The 14,966-nt window shown below is 32.6% G+C and overlaps 1 protein-coding gene across 1 annotated transcript in view; it reads left to right on the top strand.

The window, feature by feature from the left end:
• The first annotated feature begins 691 nt into the window (after positions 1-691).
• The window catches only part of LOC126973263 (suppressor of cytokine signaling 7-like), a 31,558-nt gene continuing 17,283 nt past the window's right edge, over positions 692-14,966 (top strand). Inside the window, exons 1-7 of the mRNA XM_050820474.1 lie at positions 692-1,004; positions 4,878-4,952; positions 5,729-5,825; positions 7,735-7,836; positions 9,306-9,376; positions 10,422-10,491; positions 12,485-12,557. Of these exons, the coding sequence (XP_050676431.1) occupies positions 4,928-4,952; positions 5,729-5,825; positions 7,735-7,836; positions 9,306-9,376; positions 10,422-10,491; positions 12,485-12,557 (438 nt within the window). The 5' untranslated portion in view covers positions 692-1,004; positions 4,878-4,927. The remainder of the gene's footprint in view (positions 1,005-4,877; positions 4,953-5,728; positions 5,826-7,734; positions 7,837-9,305; positions 9,377-10,421; positions 10,492-12,484; positions 12,558-14,966) is intronic.

The following is a 14,966-nucleotide window of genomic DNA, read 5'->3' as shown; positions in this document are numbered from 1 at the left end:
TGCCACCTCGATCAAAGGCTCAATGGCAAGAATTCATTAACTTCATATTTTAATGTTTTTTTTTAATTATTGCTTGTTAATTTAAAAAAAAAACTCTCTTGGTTTTATTATAAATATATTCAGCTATATAATAGTATTTTACTTTTCTTCAACATAATAATATTTAAGATGATATAGGGAAAATAATATTACCAAAACTAAAAGTACTAGTTCTGTTTTTGTCCGTTTATGAGTTCTTGCAGTAAGCCGACAATTTATTGAATCACTAACCACCGAAAATAATATTTAGGAACCATACTATTACTTATTTTTATCTAGATTATTACGTCACACTGCGCTTGAAACCAATAGCATTACGTTTCGATGTTTTATATTTCGCACGTATTTATTGCACTTTTGTTTATTTAATATTTATTATGCAGCTAAAATTAAAAAAAAAACTATTAAAGATAAAGTCAATAATGATATAGATTAAAAAAATAACATTTGAACTGAATAAATTGCGTGCATACACCCTATTAGCTATTGACCAAAATATGTGGAGGAATGAAGTCATCCTCTTTCCTGTTTTACAACAAAATATGGCTAACATGTGTTTTTTTTTTAATTCGTAACAAATATTGTAGAGTGTCCTAGAATAAAAGTGTTCTGTGAGTGTACGTATCAAGAAGCACGACCAACCAAAAAAAAAACAAATATGTCACTGAACTAAAAAAACAGAGCACCTTATTTTTGTTGTGCGATTTTTATTTTTATTGTTATTAGTGATTATTCATTTAGTTATGTGCGGCGTTGTGTAAATACTTGCAAAACTCATACGCAACTTGTAAATATATATTAGATTGGTTAATATATCGATGTTACTGAATAGTGATTGTAGAGAACCTTCAAGTGCAGATCTAATATTGTTATGGTGATTGACCATTGTGGATTGTATCAACATCGATATTAACACATCGAGACGAACGATAATATCGAAGAACATTTAGCTGTGTTAAGTAGACGTAAGTTTTTGAATACAATACTCTAATTTCACAATTGTATTTCTTTAAATTAGCATGGATGGATTATAGATGAACAAAATGGCGGACCCCAACTTCGTATTTCTCTTCTTTACACATGATAGGTAATTTATTTAACGCCTTTTTTGTTCCTTTTTTGCATATATTTTTCTGCAGATATTTAATATAGTATATGTCTATCTTTTCATCAATGAAAGATATTTTTATACACAGGTGAATGAACCTGTCAAAACATGTTTCTTTTTTGATGAAGCATCGTAAGTTCGTTTGCCTACGGTTTGCCTACTTCCTACTCGAATAATATTATCTCTCATGATTTTCCCATGAGCTATTTACTTGGTTGGGTAAATACATTTGCCTACTTCTATTTTAATGTGAAGTGTACAAATATATATATATTTATATAATATATTATACAAGATTCCTCCAGCCTGCCTATGAAACATATCCTATGGCTTTAGATTAAAAACATGCCACTGGTTAGTTAGTTTTTTGGTAATCTTAGTATATTATATGGTTGACAGCAAATGGGTATCCACAGCCATATCATACCACTCTCTTGCTACATCATATTTATAATACCTCATCAGTTTAGTAGGTAGCCATGTGAGAAAATACAATAATACAATAGTTCTCCCATATTAATTATTCTGAAATTCAAAAGAATTGTTAATAAACATGTGGTCAAAGGTTACCAACGTAAGGTAATAACATTAATGACTTAATGATACCACAGCTTGAAAATGGAGTAGTAGAAAGTGCCATTTTCAAATGGATGATAGTCAATATTTAATATGTCATTTAAAATTCTACTTCGAATAATAATATAATATATTTGATTACTGAGCCACTGAAGACACTTATGTGTGGAAGAAAGATGAAAACGCCTCACTCTGAATCTCATCCAATGTATTCCAGATTTCTGGACCAGTTTCTCCATCCATCTTGTGGGGGCCTATCAAAACTGCATCTTCCGGTATGTGGTAGCCATTCAACAACTTTACTTGCCCCACAGGCAATATATCTGTCGAGCTTCTCCCTGTTGTTCCCTGCCCACTGCCACTTCAGTTTTGCAATCATTTCGGTTATGTCTGTGACTTTGGTTCTCATATGGATCTCCTCATTTCTGATTTGATCTCACATTTTTTCAGTTTCTATTGATTGTTATTAGAGATTATAAGATTTTTGTTATATTTTTACACATTTATGATACTACTTGTTTGACGTGATTTTTGATAGATGTATTGGAATGGTTGACTTACTTACTTACTTACCATGTTCTGATCAGGATTTTTAGAATATGGATGAGATGTCTCATCATTTTCTGAACAGAATCTAGACTTGGGATACTCATTCAGCTCTGTAGCATTATAACTGCAGGCAGTTACTGTCTCTAGCTTTGATAAGATGTTATTTCAAAGATTTCTACAGCCATTTTTCAGCACACAGGTGATATAATGTCATGTGGCTAGTATTTAAATATTATACTTTTAAAGGATTAAAACACATGTAATTGTAATTGTGTTTTTTCATTCGTTTTTGTGTAATAGTTACATTTTTATTATTATTTTAGTTAGCCCAAAAATATGTAACTTTTAAATGTGTGGGATTTTAATGTTACAGAGAAGATAATACTTATAACAGTGCATCTGTTTTGTTTGTTGTTCAATAACTTTTCTTATTTCATGGATTTCCTTATTTTAAAGATTGACTTAGATAATATTATAGGAGATGTATTTTGAATACCATTTTAATTAATTTTAAATGATATTATTAATAATCACAAAAATCGTCACCTTATTGCTCTTAATAGTGATTTTCATTATTATAACACTAGAAACAAGGAATTACTTGTAACTAATTCTAGTAGGCTTCATAAGATACATAATAGCTTTAAGGGTAAATGTATACACTTTTATATTAAATCCTATTACTCCACTGCTGAATATCTAAATGATCAGACAGCCTGGGACTAGATTGTGAATATTTTATAGCGATAGAAATGACTGTACAATATTGTATATTTTATTGAAAAGAGCACAAAAAAAGGAATCCTGGGAGAGTCTTGCGACGCTTCTCTCTCAGAGTGCCATTTGTTTCCGAAGCTGTAGTAGTATCTAGTAGTTATTAGAAATGACATCAAAAAGAATTCTTAAGGAATCAATTTTGAGAAAATAAATGCCTCTTATGTATATAGCAAGTGAACTGTGTATGACATCATCACAACTAATTAGTTTGAATGGGTTTAATTAATTCTCTTGTTATGAGTCAGCCATTGTTATAAATATATGGATGTAATAGGTGCTTCCATGTGACCGTTTAAAGCTTTCTTCTGTTGAACCAGTAAGCAAACTGTCCATTTTTATTATTTAGACTTGTTCCTTTTATTTATTATTATGAACAACCTACATTATATATTGACAATGTAAATAATAATGATATTTTCAAAATATGGATTGATGTCCATATTTATAAAAACAGACAATGAATTTTTTAAATATAAGTAATTGTAATTCATTTAATTAATTGATTTTGCAACTTGTTATTAATTTAATTGTAATTTTAAATTTTAAATATTATCTTTATGCCAATTGGTTTGGTTATGCCTAAAATAAATGATTGTTATTATTATTACAAATCACAATTAACACATACACTTATTACTCATACACACTATGCAGCAGGGGCGTGCATTACTTTTCTAGCAAGTTAGGCACTGTATTTTTTTCTTGACATTATTTGACATTATAAGTTCATGATATATGATTGCTTTTTGCCTAAATGCTTGTAACATATCTGTTGGCTAGGAATTAGATCGGCTCCTAGCCAGTACCGACTTACACTATGTAAGCTACGAACCCTCCCTATATATATTACTAGTCGTAGTTGAGCTTTGGAATATGCTACCCTGAGATTGCTTACCATAAGTATCTAGAATAATTTAAGTGTTGTTTAATGATTGGTTATAAAATAACGGAACCAAATTAAACTAAATTAACTTGAACACTACATTTAGTTAGGTAGGCACTGCTTAATTGCCTTTATGATATGCACACCCCTGCTATGCAGTATATATGCTTTATGACTGTGTACCAAGAATGTTGCCTATGCAATTTTGATTTGATCAGTTACTCACACATTGTATGGAAATAAGAATAGCATATACAAAAGGCACAGGGTTGTGAGTGATGTTTGCTCAGAATGTATTCATTCATAACGCTTTAATCAATATTATCCAAAATGTTTACACTTCCACTTGATAGATGGCGTTGTATTTAATTGTATTCACTTTGCATCATGCTATAACTATTTTCTATGAAAGAGTGTGTAAGGCTGTTTTTTGTGGAATAAATTTGTCTCGCAGTAACTTACTCAAGTTTTATTGTTAGTATCACTGGATTGTTGTGTATCTAGTACCGGGATTGTACAATGTGTAAAATATTATCCGCATAATTTGTGACATAATCGGTATCCATGTGATTGAACTTGTTGAATGATTCAGTCTTGCTCTTACAACTTTATGCAAAGGTATTGTAAATTTAAATTAAAATATTTTTAAAATAGGTTTTAAAATCTAACCAACCTATTGAACGACAAAAACAATCAACTGTTTAAAATAATGTGGCTTTAATATAATCTTAGGCCACACTAAACTTTTATGCTGAAATAGCCTGTGGGTGTTTACCCATTCCCAGTCTGTGATATCTTTAAGAAAATTATTTTTGTTATTTATTTATTAACCTTAACCACACAAATGTTATTGAACAATGCTTTTAGATTTCATAACACATTTGTTTTGTACATTTTCTGGGATCTCTTTCACAAAAGGTATTCAATCAAATTTTATTGTTTCAGATGGTAGTTTGCAGGCCAAACTACTCATAGTACCCTGATAAGCTTCAACTATGGGACAGCAGACATCACGGAAAAGTAAGTTGATAATTTTGTTTATAGGATACTATCCGACATGGGTACCTACAAAAAAAGCGCGTACACCTTCCTTAAAGGCCGGCAACGCTCCTGTGATATCTCTGGTGTTGCAAGAGAATGTTGGTGGCGGTGATCACTTAACACCAGGTGACCCGTACGCTTGTTTGTCTTCCTTTATATTAGAGACTTTGAACTTGACGCGCGCTTGATTGAACTTGATGTTCAAAGATTCAAGTTCATTGAATCATTGATCTAGTGAACTAATTCTACAGTGCATTCATATTTGCTCAAAATTAAAATTCTACATTTTGGCCTAATTAGTGAACAGATTTCGTTCATTTTTTGTGTATCGTCAGCAAATACTATAACAAGTATGTTATGCTACATTTAATTCATGCAAAATCTTTATTCTGAAGTTGGTAGTTTCATATCATTAAGTTGGTAGTACAACTGTTAAGAATTGCTCTCAGCTATTATGCACTTCTTGCTGGTGCAGTCGAAAGTTGTGGACGTGTTGGCTGCTGGTTAGATCGTAGAAGTGTTTTCTAATACTTGTGGCTTACGGAGTCACTGTGCCTCCATCCAACCCTAAATTCATATGAGGATTTATTTTTAATGCAAGTTAGTTAAAAAAAAACAATTTTGTAACTAAATTCTTTTAAAGTTCTGACACATATACTCCGTCTTTTTTATATAAATATAATCGAGAGTTCATAAAAATAAAAATGGAGCAAAGAAAAATTTTGAAAAATATGTGTAATGATATGTTCACACAGGTGGAGAATGCACGTGCGGTTGCGGTGCGTGGGACAGACGACGATATGTTGAGTCGCCGAGCAGCGTGCACAGATACGTTAGCGCTGTTACAGACAGGTGAAAATTTTATTTATTAACGTACGTTGTTAATTGTGTCAGGTTTGTATCGTACACTGGTTTTTATTAAATCTAGAGCATATTCACTTGACCCCTGGAGGTGTGTCAATCAAGTGTAAATTACACGAATCCTCTATTCTGCTATATACATATATTACAATTGATATATAGAATGTCCCAGAAAGAATGGATAATCCTTGAACACCGCACGGGACAGCTCTCCAGTGCTCAGAAAAAAATATCTAAAAAAAAATAATTCCAAGTGATACCCAAAATATGATTTTTTTTTTAGAAAAACATACGTTTTTTTACTTTACTTCACATTAATGTGCACAACGCCCACAAAGTAATGAAATTTGTGGCGTTTTTGGTGTCATCTTATTCCTGATAGACTATACTACTAGAAATACATTTAATAATATAAGTATCTATGATACTTTTTTCAAAAACAAAATAAGAACTTGAGTTTTTGACATGAAATTTGATAGCAAAATAATTTTGGCATAGTTTGAGAGTGTTTCATGTAAAAAAAAGTATAAAAACGTAAGTGGACAGCTATTTTAAAAAATGCGCATATCGTACAGTTTACAAAATGGTATATAATACATCATTTTATTTAATACCACTACGAAGTTATTGCTATTGAGATGCAAAAAGAGTACCACTAAAAAAAGAAAAGATAAGTCTTAGTAAATTTTAATAATAATAAAAACACCGGGTGTACATAAATCGAGCTTTATTCACAACAGGTGCTCAAATTGTCTGCCACCGACTCTAATACACGCTAGACATCTTCTAATAAAGGCTCTACTAAGATAACGTGCATAGCATCGTTCATTTATTTTTGAAACGGCCTCTTGAACACGGCTGCGTAATTCCTCCAAATTTGAAATTGTTTTCGAGTACACTTTTTCCTTTAGACAGCCCCAGTAAAAAAAAAGTCCAGTGGGTTTAAATCCAGGGATCGAGGAGGCCACAAAATGGGACCCAAACGACCAATCCATTTATTTGGATACGTGGCATTTAAATAAGCACGGACGTTTGTACCATAATGTGCAGCGCAGCCATCATTCTGTAGCCAATGGGATTCCCTTACCTCCTCAGGCACTTCTTCCATTAAGTTTGGGAGATCATATTACAAAAAATTTAAATAACTATTAGAAGATAAATTTCCCGGCAGTTCGAAAGGACCAATAATTATCCCGTTTAATATACCAGTCCAATAATTTACTTTGAACTGGTATTGCGACCTATCTTCTCGCTTTCGAATCCAAATTTAATGGATTCGAAATTTGCCAGCTGTGCAGATTATGCGTATTAAAGTATTCGTCTTTTTTTAAAGTTGATTCGTTAAAAACGCCACAAATTTCATTACTTTGTGGGCGTTGTGCACATGAATGTTAATTAAAGTAAAAAATAGTATGTTTTTTCTAAAAAAAAGTCATATTTTGGGTATCACTTGGAATTGTTTTTTTAGATATTTTTTTCTGAGCGCTGGAGAGCTGTCCCGTGCGGGGTTCAAGGATTATCCAATCTTTCTGGAACATCCTGTATACTGTACCCCTTATGCTACATGTAGTTTCTAAGATATGCATAATTATATTATATAAGAAAAACTCTTAGAAAAACAGAGACGAGAGAAATTCTCTATGGGTTTTCTTAGTCGTTAGGATCTGAACAAAGCGGTCGTGGTTATCATGAATTTGTAACAGGGAAAGATGTTAATCCGCACGATTTGTTGCCTATTGTGCAGACTGTTGTCTTTGACTTGTAATAATGTAGCTTTGCGATAATGTCGAATACACCATTCATGTCCGTTATACTCTTCGAGCATTTCGCCACAACAATCCGATTTTCATAATATTTGACTTGGTTGTAAGTGAACGGGTGAATGTAAGGATGTTTCCAGATGGGGCGGCCGGCAGTGTGTTTGCAGACGCCGGCGCTGGAGACGTGCCGCCTGTGTGTGCACGGCCTATAGGCGCGTTAGCGACGCCTGCAACGACGACAGGTAAATAATTCATTACATAGAATTAACAATAGCTACATACGTCCTGGACCTTATAATGCAGTATCGTTCAGGCCTGAGGGCCTACTCCTAAAATCGATATTCGATAAATCGTGGCATTAGTCGTGTCGAATCCTACTCTTACTTACATCGTAATCAATGTCGAAACGATGATTGAACGAACGAAACATTATTCGATATTATCGGTCCTAACCCTTCTCTTAGTTGAAAATGTCAGAGACGAATATTCAAATTTCACAAATAATCAAACGTTACTTTTACGATAATCTCAACGACACCTTCTAGGCTGTCGACATAGCACAGATAATGTTTAGGTTTGAACATATTTCATTCACACTAACATCGTAGAAAAATCCAAGTATTAGTCTATGGTAACGATAAACGATAAGGAATTCGAACATTTGTTAGAGTAGGATAGTTGCGATATATTCGGAATATTATCGTATCGTTCCGAATGTATCGTTGTCGATTTTGCGAGTAGACCTCCTGGTTCTTGAAAACACAAAATTATGAGCGGCATATATCGATTTGAGGAAATTTTGTTATCAGTAGTCCTCGCATCATGCTCGTGAACTGCCGCTACTTGTGTTGGCTGGCTTTTTTTTATTACACTTAATAAATGAACATTGTCCTTCAAAGTTGTCTATACGGTTTGACTGCAGGATAGTACAGCCACTTTATTACGAATTCTAGTTACTATTTTTTGTAAAAATAAGTAAACATTAGCACTACTATTATTATTTTGTTCGGATGTTTTGAAATTTGTTTTTATAAGACGTTTCTTTTATCCTTGGGCAAGCCATAAGTAAGTTAAGAATTATTTTGTCAGTTATATTTTATATATTCTATAATTCATATAGTGCTGGTATACCTTTCTTCATTTACACTATGTGGAGATTTAGGCATGTACTACACTAAATAACATTTTATTTTTTGTTGCCTAACTGTTGATGCCTAACTTCCGACTTTCTTAAGTGTAATTTTTTACCTTTAAGAATAAAGCTATCTGGTTTTGATTTTTAATATATAATATTACTAGCAGCCCCGACAGACGTTGTTCTGTAGATGATAAAAAAAAAGTTTTTTATGAATTATTTCGTAAAATATACTCCCTGTTGTTGTATTGAAATTGTTTTACAGCAGAACTGTCAAACCGTGCGTCAATAAATTCTCTCATAGAAAATATGTCCATACAAAACAAATATCGGGTGACGGGGGACACATCAAAGGAAAAACAAAATTGTTGGTTTTATTTAATTCCGAACACTTTCATATTAATTCACCTTTTAAACCTTCCTTGGACCACAAATAATTCAAAACCAAAATTAGCCAAATCGGTCCAGCCGTTCTCGAGTTTTAGCGAGACTAATGAGCAGCAATTCATTTTTATATATATAGATAGAGTATTTATCAATATATTATGATTAATATTATCGTGTTATTGTTTACAGATTGGCGGCGGTACTGACACTCGGCGCGCGCGACCTGCGGCGGGAATTAGACGCTATCGTCATTAACACCGGTATGTGAACACCTTAATAGTAATCTTGATATCAACTATAATTCCATTTTGTGTTGCAAACTGGAGATCTATTATCAGGTGTAGGAGTAGGTAGTAACAACAAAGACATGTTTTGTAAACAACTTCAAGGTTCCTTTGCGCCGGTGTAACTACTACTTTACGTAACTATATGAAAACTGGTTTAGCGCCAATAACTTATTGTTAAATAGTCATATAACGAAATATATTAAATTTACCGCGCCAAATGTCAAAAATGTAGATGCGAATATTTTGTTAAATGGAGGGATGTTTAAACTGGTGGAATCTGCTATATTTCTTGGCATTACTCTTGATTCCAAACAGCAATTGGGGCCCCATATTGAATCATTGGCGAATAGACTTAGTTCTGCAGCATATGCGGTTAAATAAATTAGACAATTAACTAACAAAGACACATAAATTAGTTTACTTTAATAATTTTCATAGTATTATGTCCTATGGTATATTGTTATGGGGGGGGGGGGGGGGGGGGGGGGGGCAATGCAACCGATATTAATACTTCTTCTTTTTCTTTATGGTGCAGAAGAGCGCTATTCGCGCTATTTATAACCAAGGTTCTAAAGAATTATTGAGAGCAAAAATTTTAAGAAATAAAAAATTTAACTTTTGCATTTCAATATATTAGAATTTGCTAGAAATTGCGACAACCATAATATTAACACGAGGAACAAACATAACTTGCTATGCCTACTACTCGGTTAAGTCGAATTAGTAAGTCTTTTATTGGGCAATGTATATGCATTTACAACATGATCCCAGAAAATTTACAAAACAAATGTGTTACGAAATTCAATAGAATTGTTGAAATAACATATTTTGTGTGGTAAAGGTTACCATAACATAAATTATTTTCTTAATTAACGAAATAACAAAAAAGCCCGCTGAGTTTGTTGCGCCCCTTTTTCTCAGGTCTGAGCTTTTCGAATGGGTGGTAATTTTGACGTTCAGGAAGGTGATTTTTAATCCTATTTTGTATAAAAATCTTTGAATATGAATGTATTTTCAGAGAGTGAAGCACTGAGAGACAATGGCGAACCCACTGCTGAAGTCTACGTACTGTCCGTCGCTCACAGGAAGTAAGTCATTCATGTATTATACAAGAGTCCGCTTATAAATTTATTAAGTACCGGCTGACACGGTAAACGTTGTTTTGCCATATAAATTAATTTTTAAAGGTAGACCGTTTCTGGGATATTGCAACATTACTTTATTTTTCTTAAATAAACGTTGCCTAAGTTACTGTCAATAAAAGTTCCGTCAAAATCGATCCAGCCATTTCAAAGATTAGGCGGAACAAACAGACAAAAGTTGTAAAAAAAAATATTTTGGTATATGTACCGTATATATACATGTAGTAAAAAACGGTTATTTCAATATTACAAACAGACGACACTCCAATTTTATTTATATGTATAGATATAATAATTAGAGATGAAACGGATATCCGGTAACTATCCGGTATCCGGCCTATCCGGCGGCCTTAATACTATTCGGCCGAATACCGGATAACTACCTAATATTCGGCCGGATAGGCATCAGGCCTCTTAACTAAAAAAAATCTGTATAAAAAAATATATTTTTAAGTAATTATTTGCTTTATTTAGTTAGTTTTAGTATCACTTAAGAAATATAATTAGTAAATTTTAAATCACACCATAGTAAATGAATGTAATAGATTAAAAATAATTATTTAGTACTCATACTGCACAAATTATGGTGGATAAATAATAATTTCTCTGCATTGAGAGGTAGCAAGCGATTTCGCTTCTCTCAACCGAATCTAACCGAGTCTACTCGATCGTTCGCGCGCCACCTGCGCAAGTCTGTGTTTGTGTGTGCGATACACCAAACGGCTAAGTTCCGCCGGATATTCGGCTATTCGGCCACATGGCCAACCATATATACATACATAATATCCGGTATCCGGTAACCTGTAGGATACACAGCAAGGTGTGTCGGGTGCGCTAGTATTATTATTAGAGATGAAACGGATAGCAGGTAATTGGGTACACCCAAGTCCTAAATTTGAAAATTTTAAACTCTTTTCAATAAGCCGCAACAGTTTTGACCATATTGATGATTACTTATTAGAACATTACATATTACAATATCGAACATCATATAATTTCCAGTGGACTGAATTGTAACACACATATAAACTTCACCAAAATCGATTCAGCCGTTTAGGATGAGTTCAATTGTGAGTCTAAACCACTCTCGAATACACTGGAACATACACAAAAAAATTACCAAATCCTTAAAAAAATAAGGTTCATTTAATATAGACTTTTATATTGATAATAATCAGAGAGAAATGATGAAATGATTTCAAATAATTAATATTGAATTTATTAATTTCTAATGTCATGTACAGAAAGCCAATTAATGTAGATGGGTACTGCCCTCTAGAGGAGAATTTCATAAATTAAAAAGTTTATTAATAATTTATTATGTTCAGAATTGGGTTTCAATTGCAACGAATAGTTGAGAATAGTTTCTAGTGCTGTCGGGTGTTAGATTAGAACTTACTATACTTCGGCCAACGAGACAAGATAAAGAATGTAAACAAACGGGCCGTTACTGAGTTACATTGCGATAAGGAGCGATTCTCTCTTTCATTATCACTCGTAATCGTAGTAATGGCGTTAGTTGGTCGATGAAAGCTGTCGTTGCGTGTTTCGTGGTGGTACATGGAAACAGTCAATACCGTAGTTGTCAACATTTTGTCCGCCAATTTGTGAACAAGTTCCATTCTGTTCGGATTGTTCGAAGTGATACGTATTTTTTCGATTCCGTATTTATATTTTTATTTTTTTATATAATTAATCCGTTATTGATAGTTTTGTTGTTGATTTTAATTATTGAATCACAGTCTGGCATCTCTAGACAACCTTTGAAATATCAATTCTTTTCAATATTTCATTCTTCAATTTTCAATATTCATATCAATGAAAATGTTTTGAACTCCTGAAACTTTGTTTACATTTATTATCTTGTCTCGTTGGTCTTACTGTATTTTATTTATTTTGTCAGCCATTTTATCAGAGATGTTTTTTGATATTTTCGCAGTGAGACAGAACCAGTAGCAGAGGGCAACAGTGAGCTGGCTCAGTCCAATGACCCATCCATCAGGAGGTTCCAGGTATACATCTACCCATCCCTTACATATTAATTACACGTAGATAAATATTGATAAATGAGTATTTTGTCATTCATTTAAATCAATTACATAAAGTTTTATTAAGTATTTTTTTTTGGTAAATGTCTAAAGCGAGCTAGTTAGTATTCCGAATAACTTTGGCAAAAAATGACAATTATTAGACTGCAGGTGGAGAGCTGAAACAAATAAGAAAGCATAAGAACCTCCACATAAATACATATTATACCACATATACATGACAACCTGTATAGTCGAGTGGTAAGCGATCGTACCTTCTAAGCTAGAGGTCCCGGGTTCGAATCCCGGTAGGTGCAAGCATTTATATGATGAATATGGATGTTTGTTTCCGAGTCATGGATGTTTAAATGTATTTATGTACGTTTAAGTAAGTATATTGTATTAATTACATCATTGTCTTGTAACCCATAACACAGACTATATATTCTTAAATTGGGGTAAGATAATATGTGCAATAAGTGTGTCAATATTATTATTATTATTATTATATACATGCTAATTGTGATAGTGACATTCAAACATCGATTTTTAATCCATTTATAAATGATATTATTAACAAACCAACCGCTGGATAAGAAGGCGTGATATTTGATTTAATTTTATTCCGTATATAGGTACTTATCAATATATATTGTAAATCTAACGATAAGAAAAAATTACTATAACTCAATATTGACACACTTTTTACACTAATTATCTTGCTCCAAGTTAAGTATATATAGCCTGTGTTATGGGTTACAAGACAATGATATATTTAATACAATATACTTACTTAAACATACATAAATACATTTAAACATCCATGACTTGGAAACAAACATCCATATTCATCATATAAATGCTTGCACCTACCGGGATTCGAACCCGGGACCTCTAGCTTTGTAGGTAGGATCGCTAACCACTGGGCTATACAGGTCGTCAAAATATATAAGTACTTATCAATATATATTGTAAATCTAACGATAAGGAAAATTTACTATAACTCATTAGCGACTCAATGTAAGCGACATAATTTTTATAGTATTTCTTATCTTATTTTTAGAGTCATCAACACTGACATAAATTTTTCGACTATCCACTCGTGATATATTTGCAATGATTTTCTAGCAAGATAGGCACTGTGGATCCAACAAGTCGTAGTTGAGCATTGGAATATGCAAAGATTACTTATCGTAGGTATTTCGTATCTAGGGTAAGGAAAGATTTTATGAGTGGATGTTCAATAAAAGTTTGGTTATAAAATAACGGAACCAAATTAAACTGAACTAACTCTTTTTTTCTTTTTTTTCTTTTTAAAGAAAATAAGGGATAAGGATAAGATGTTGAGTCTCATTTGCCCAGTAATTTCACCAGCTGCGGCGCCCTTCAGACCGAAACACAGTAATGTTTACACATTACTGCTTTGCGGCAGAAATGGACGCCGTTGTGGTACCTATAATCTAGCCGGCATCCTGTGCAAAGGGGCCTCCCACATCGCTTTATTTATTTAGGTTCATAACGAGATAGGCACTGCCTAATCGCCTCTGTCTCTACTTTATTTATTTTTTATTTATTAATATTTGGGAGACTTACAGCTAGCTTACAATTATAACTTTTGAAATAATTAAAATTTATGAAGGCTACTTAAAAGTTTCCACATTTATGTAGAACTATTGATATTATTTAATTTTACGCTTTAAAACTATATTAATACAATTATTAAAATTGGAAGAACTTATTAGTTAAAGTTATTTAGTACAAGACATAGAAAATAAATCTAGATCTATGTCATTTGACAATTAGTCGTTATAACTTCTGCAGGATCTAGTAATGAAGCTATTTGCACGATAGATCTCAAGATATTTACAATATAAGTGTAATACATACTGTTTTTTACCATAAGTTACTTCACTCTAAGATAGATTCTTCTAAATTAACATCACAAATTGGTATCAAAGCGCCCAATAACTACACCAGGACAAAATGTACTATATACGTTCCTCATTGCAGTACTAATTACAGGCAACATTCATATTTTATAAGGTTTTGATATATTCAATACGTCACCAAACGCGTTAAGAGGTACATTGACGAGGTGTTGGATGAGTGTGTGTTCTCTTGATTGCCGAATGCCTGAATACTATAATATCCATTCAGTTTGTCTTCGTGTATTTATATCTATATACTTTTATTGTATTACTTCTTGATCTTTTTTTGTATTTTTGTTCATTATTTGTAACACGCTTATAGTCTCTTATATGCGAAAACTGTAAATGGTTAATAGATGTATACTTTTTTAACCTATTTATGTCATGTCTAATACTGTTTGTTTTGCTAATAAAATAAAATAAATAAATAAAACAGTTACACCTCGCCATGGGAGTATGTAAAAGG

This window comes from Leptidea sinapis, chromosome 29 (assembly GCF_905404315.1).
Source record: "Leptidea sinapis chromosome 29, ilLepSina1.1, whole genome shotgun sequence".
NCBI classification, from domain to species: domain Eukaryota; kingdom Metazoa; phylum Arthropoda; class Insecta; order Lepidoptera; family Pieridae; genus Leptidea; species Leptidea sinapis.
This window is presented reverse-complemented; position numbering and strand designations above follow the sequence as displayed.